At 47.8% G+C, this 5,492-nt stretch overlaps 1 protein-coding gene across 1 annotated transcript; it reads right to left on the bottom strand.

Annotated features, from left to right (window-relative positions):
- Positions 1 to 1,683: 1,683 nt before the first annotated feature.
- Positions 1,684 to 5,177, bottom strand: LOC100282550 (potassium transporter 17). The gene is made up of 7 exons (NM_001155458.1): positions 4,908 to 5,177; positions 4,583 to 4,805; positions 4,069 to 4,317; positions 3,914 to 3,964; positions 3,500 to 3,813; positions 2,947 to 3,316; positions 1,684 to 2,690 (listed from the first exon to the last, which is right to left on the bottom strand). Exons 1-7 carry the CDS (start codon positions 5,103 to 5,105, stop codon positions 1,873 to 1,875), a joined length of 2,223 nt encoding a protein of 740 aa, NP_001148930.1. The 5' UTR covers positions 5,106 to 5,177; the 3' UTR covers positions 1,684 to 1,872.
- Between the last annotated feature and the right edge of the window lie 315 nt (positions 5,178 to 5,492).

Raw genomic sequence — 5,492 nt, forward strand, 5'->3', positions numbered from 1 at the left:
GACAGCGGCGGAGTCAGACAGAACCGTATCCCTGGATTTTTTGCAGTGATCGGACACAGTAGACAGGATGGGCGGCAGTGACGACGCGACCACAGGGCGGGGGGTGGTTGTGCTGCATTGATAACATCATCTTCAACCTCGGACGACTCTGCGAGGCGGGCAACGGCGCGCACCGCAGAGGCCAGAGAGTGGTGCGGAATGAGCACAGATGACGCAAGAACAAGAGGACCCCGAGTCACAATTACATTCGCAATATTTTGACTGGCGACTGAGACCCTGAACACCCAAGGACGCAAGCACACGACGCGGAGGCGATCCGGATGCACCGAGAGGAGGTAGTTTGCGGCGTTGCTGACGGAGTGGATGTTGTAGTGGGGGAGAAGGGAAGATGGAGTTAACCAGAGATGAGCCGACATTTGGTGGCAAACCGAACCTGGGGTAGCGGTGGAATGATAGTTGGCGAGGAGCCATCCCTGCATGCGGGCACCTGGACGGAGGAGCGTCCCTGAAACAAGCGGCAAAGCTCCGGCGCGCGAAGCTCCAGTGGGCGGCAGAACGCGTGGCGTGAGGCCTGGGTGGGTGGTGCGGGCGGTGGTGGGTGGACGACGGGAGCCGGCGTCGGGCGGCTCCGAGTTGGAGTCGCCTCCGCGGTCGCAAGGCGCGCTCGCGGAGCTGCTAGCCATAATGTTCGATTTCCGGTTGCAACATTTGGATGAACTTTAATCTCTAGGTCAGTCCACATACGGTTTGGATCAGTTTTCTTTAACTACAACCACCTCATATTAAGGGCCCATTCAACCATCTCCAAATTGTGAATTCCTAATCTTCCCAAATTAATTGGCCTTCACACCTTGTTCCAATTGACCAGACAATGTCCACCTCTAACATCCTTGTGACCTTTCGAGAGGAAGCGTCTTTGGATTTTATCAATGGCTTTGAGATCTCACTTTGGGCATTGAAGGGATATTGAATGGTAGATTGGAATGGTAGTTAACACTGATTTGATTTGGACCTCTCTCCCAACCTGGTTCATCAACGTGGCCTTCCACCCTGGCAATTTATTAGAAATCTTATCAATGAGTTCAAGGAAATCAGTTTTGGAAGGTCTTCAAAGTGAAAGTGGGAGGCCCAAATATTTGCAAGGGAAGGACACCAACTTGCAGGGCAATATACTCTGTGCAGCTTGGATGCTTTGAACATTGCATTGGATGAGAGTCATTGTACACTTACTGATATTGGTGGTCAGACTTGAGGCTGTACTCCAAAAACTTAGAGGAGTTCCTTAACCAGATTTAGTTTATCTATTCCAGGCTGCAGAAATAGGACAATATCATCAGAATGAAGGGATATTCGCTACCCATGTCCTCTCCTTAGAAGGGGTTGCAAAAGCCCAAGTTCGTTTGCCATTGTGAATTTGTGATCAACGAATTTAGAACATCCATTACCAAAATAAAAGACATGGTGGGGGGCAATGTGTCCCCTTGCAAATATTTGGGATGCCAGGGATCTGAGCAAAAGGGACCAGATAGCATGGCCGCTTCTGTGACCTGTTTGTGTCGTGGACAAGGGAATGTTTGTGGATGTGGGATGGGACAAACATGAGTAATCCGGACCATATAATGTTTGTCGATTGGGCTTAAAGAAACCAATCTTGCTTCAAAGAAATATATAAATGTACAATTGTGCAACAAAGACCACACTCAAATAAATAGTTCCAAAGTTATGACCATGGTAGCTTTGTATGGCGAGGCTGACCTAATTACAAACAGATCGCTAGTTTCAAAAACAAAACAAAAAACATCTAATTCTAAACTACCCACGTCTGCATGTTCTAGAATCTCACGTCCATCATATCTTGCAAGGCTCCTCTACTCAAATCTCATATTGCATTCCAACCTGCAAGGTTTTGCTAGGAGCTATCTTCAGACTGGAAATGTTGGACCTGAAGTTCTTCTGCAGGAACCTGTACAGGTTGTTGATAACAAAGCGCTTGAAGCAGTTGTTCCGCTGGGGACTCATGTTTAGGATGACCCTTCCAAGCACAAAGGTCGTCCCGTTCGCTAGAGCGGAATCCATCATCAGGATCTCAGCACCGCTTTGAGCTATTTCCTTGAGGGACGCAACGATCGACACGACGTACTCATCGTCCTCCATGTTCTGGGTGTCCATGTAACCATACTGGACTATGCACCTGTAGACACCAAAAGGCTCCAGCCTGTCGAAGAGGAAGCGCTCCTCAGGCAGCACAGACGTCACAGGCAGATGCCTCACAGTGACGAACACCATCAGCTCGCGGAGGCAGCCCATGTGCTCGACGTAGTGGCGCACAATCGGCGGGATGCCGTTCATCAAGTCCGTGCAGAAGATGCATATTCCAGGTACTCTGTTGCTCGTGTTCACTGTCTTGATGAACTCCTGCCTATCCATCAGGTTGCTCACCTCGTATTCCTGCTTCTTGCTTCGCCCGTAGGTCCAAGAGAGTGTGATTATAAGGAAGAATGCAGTTATTGCAAATGGAACCCAGCCACCCTGTGCAATCTTATACAGCAGTGAGATCGTCATAAGACCTTCGATGGCAGCGAAGATGACATAAAATGACCAAGCTATCGCAGAATGGAGCTGCCATATTATCACCATGACCACTGTGATCAGGTGTGTTGTGATAAGCATAACCCATATCACTGCAACACCTGCATGCAGGGCGGCCAAAAAGGATGTGCATGTACATTAATTAATTGTTCACCGTAGCTTCAGTAAGTTATACTCCCTCCATTTCTTTTTAGTTGTCGCTGGATAGTTCAATTTTATGCTATCCAGCGATAAGTAAAAATAAAACGAAGGAAGTAATATAATACTGCATATATCCAGCAATTAAAGCATGATATCTGTACAAATTAAGTAGTATCTTAAATTTATGCAATACCATGCATGAAAAATTGTGCTTACCATAGGCTTGCCCAATCTCTGGTCCACCCTTGAAGCCAACAGTGATCAATATGCAGGCAACCATCAAGAAGTAGTTGATCTCTGGAGAGTACACTCGACCCTCGTACTTCTTTGAGGTATGCTTCATGGTAACTCTAGGAAAACAACCTAGAGCAACCGACTGCCTGACGATGGAGAAGCTGGCAGATATCAGTGCCTGGCTCGCAACGATGGCAGCCAAAGTGGCTACGACGAACACCGGCCAAAACAGTGGCTCTGGGACGCTGCTGTAGAACGTTGTGCTGAGCTTAGATGGGTTCTTGATCAGAAATGCTGCCTGGCCAGCGTATGCGAGTATCAGTGATGGGTAGACCAGGCACGAGTATGCCATCTGCAGGGACGACAACGGAAAAGTCATTAGCATGAATGGTTTATTATCTATATATATATATATATATATATATATATATATATATATATATATATATATATATATATATATATATATATATATATATATATATATATATATATAATATGGTAGGAAAATAATAAGCATGTTATTAGTTATTACCTGGATTGATTTCTTGTTGAAATGACCTAAGTCAGCAAACATAGCTTCGGCACCTGTTATGCACAAAACAACTGTTCCAAACTGCTCCCATCCTGCCCTTTTGTTCCTAGCGAAGAAAAGGTATATGTAATGCGGCGATATGGCTTTCAGAACCGGGGGATAATGCTTGATGATGTTGTACAGTCCAGTGGACGCGATCAACGCAAACCAGACGAGCATGATGGGAGAAAAGGTGAAGCCAACTTTGCTCGTGCCGTACTGTTGAAACAGGAAAAGGATGACCAAGATAACCACGCACAGAAGGACAACGTGGCCTGAAATAAAGAGAACATGGATTATTATTCGTTGTTGTTGTTGTTGTTGTTTTCCCTTACAATGATAGAACATGGATTATTTATTGTTGCTTCTACCTACCTTGTTTGATGCTAGAAGATCTTGACTGGATCCCTTGAACTGCTGACAGGACTAGATAGATTCAAGAGAACAGTATCAGGATCGAAATCGAAAAGAGAATTAGACCTTATTAAAATACAGTAATGACCCGATGACAACGACGATGAAGTGAATACCTGAGATGGATGGAGTGAGGGCACCGTCACCCATCACCATGCATGTTCCAACCAGCACAAGGTAGGTGATGACCGCCTGCGCCATGGCGCTGCCTTCCAGGAACTCGAGCATCCTCGGTTGCTGGCTGCTCTTCCTGCTGTGGAACCTGAGGTTGGCATCCGACGCCAGCCGGGTGACCGGCACCGGCACCGACTTGCCGCTGAAGTTGACGTGCTGCCGCAGGAGCGAGTACAGGGCAAAGGTGCCACCTGCATGCACACACGTATACATACATCCTCTGAATTTGTAAACTAGAATTTAAGCGCAGACTAGATTATTACGCACAAGAACCAGATTTCGCCCACCGCATATATGCATGGCAGTTCGTTGGATCTAACTAAATTAGCCGCATTTTAAGCGCGGTGCAGCTATTGACTAGATTGAGATCTACTATCAACCTTCCATGTGCATGCATGATCGTTAGAAGATCCACGAACAATAATAACAACATTTTTTTTAATGCTAGCGTTGTACCTTCTCCATGGTCATCTGCGTGGAGCACGATGAAGACGTACTTGACGAGGCTGACGAGCGTGAGTGTCCAGAGGATGAGGCTGAGGATGCCGAGGATGTCGGCGGTGCCGGGGTCCGGAAGCGCGAAGGACGAGAAGGTATAGAGCGGCGACGTCCCGATGTCGCCGTACACCACGCCCAGCGACTGGTACGCCAGCAGCGCCAGCTGCCACCCGGTGAACTCCTGCGGCGGCGCCGTCACGCACACGTTGTCAATGAAAGAATAAGAAATAGTAGTATTTTTTTTTGTTGGATTGGATGGATGATGCATGTCGTTCGTACGTACCAGAGGGTTGCGGGGCCTCGTTCTGTACGACTGGCTGAAGGTCCGGCGGGCGAGGCAGCCGACGGGGACCTGCTCGTGGCCGACGATGCCGCCTTCCTCCTCGGTGATCTGACACGTCGAGATTCTCTCGTCCACGGCCGCCACGGCTGCGGAGTTCACCTGGACGATCACATCTGGCGCCGCCGCGCGGTGCTCCATCGTAGATGGAACACCCTTATGGAACACCCTCGGTGGAACCCTGGAAAGGGCGGCGGCGGCGTGAGAGAAGATAGAGATCCAGCGAGAGGGCTAAGATGATTATATAATAACTAGGTCTTTGCGCGTGCATTATTACGATAGTAAAAAATTATTATGAAATATAGATGCGGCGTGATATGTAAAATTCGTGTGGCATATTACAGTAACAATAATATATTGATCATGCAATTCACTACCGGAATCAATAGCTTTGCCGAGTGCCTGAAGCACTCGGCGAATACTTAAAAACACTCGGCAAAGGCTTTGCCGAGTGTGACACTCGGCAAAGAAGGCTCGGCAAACAGTACATCGGCAAAGCCTTCTTTGCCGAGTGCTTTTTGTCGGGCA

Source organism: Zea mays, chromosome 1, assembly GCF_902167145.1.
Source record: "Zea mays cultivar B73 chromosome 1, Zm-B73-REFERENCE-NAM-5.0, whole genome shotgun sequence".
In the NCBI taxonomy this organism is placed as follows: domain Eukaryota; kingdom Viridiplantae; phylum Streptophyta; class Magnoliopsida; order Poales; family Poaceae; genus Zea; species Zea mays.

Bases quoted from the DNA above. Each gene is read 5' to 3' on its own strand.
- LOC100282550 (NM_001155458.1), bottom strand. From the start codon at position 5,105: ATGGAGCACCGCGCGGCGGCGCCAGATGTGATCGTCCAGGTGAACTCC. The intron at 4,806-4,907 runs GTACGTACGAAC...GCGCCGCCGCAG, and splicing joins CGAGGCCCCGCAACCCTCTG to GAGTTCACCGGGTGGCAGCT. The intron at 3,814-3,913 runs GTAGGTAGAAGC...TCTTTATTTCAG, and splicing joins ATCTTCTAGCATCAAACAAG to GCCACGTTGTCCTTCTGTGC.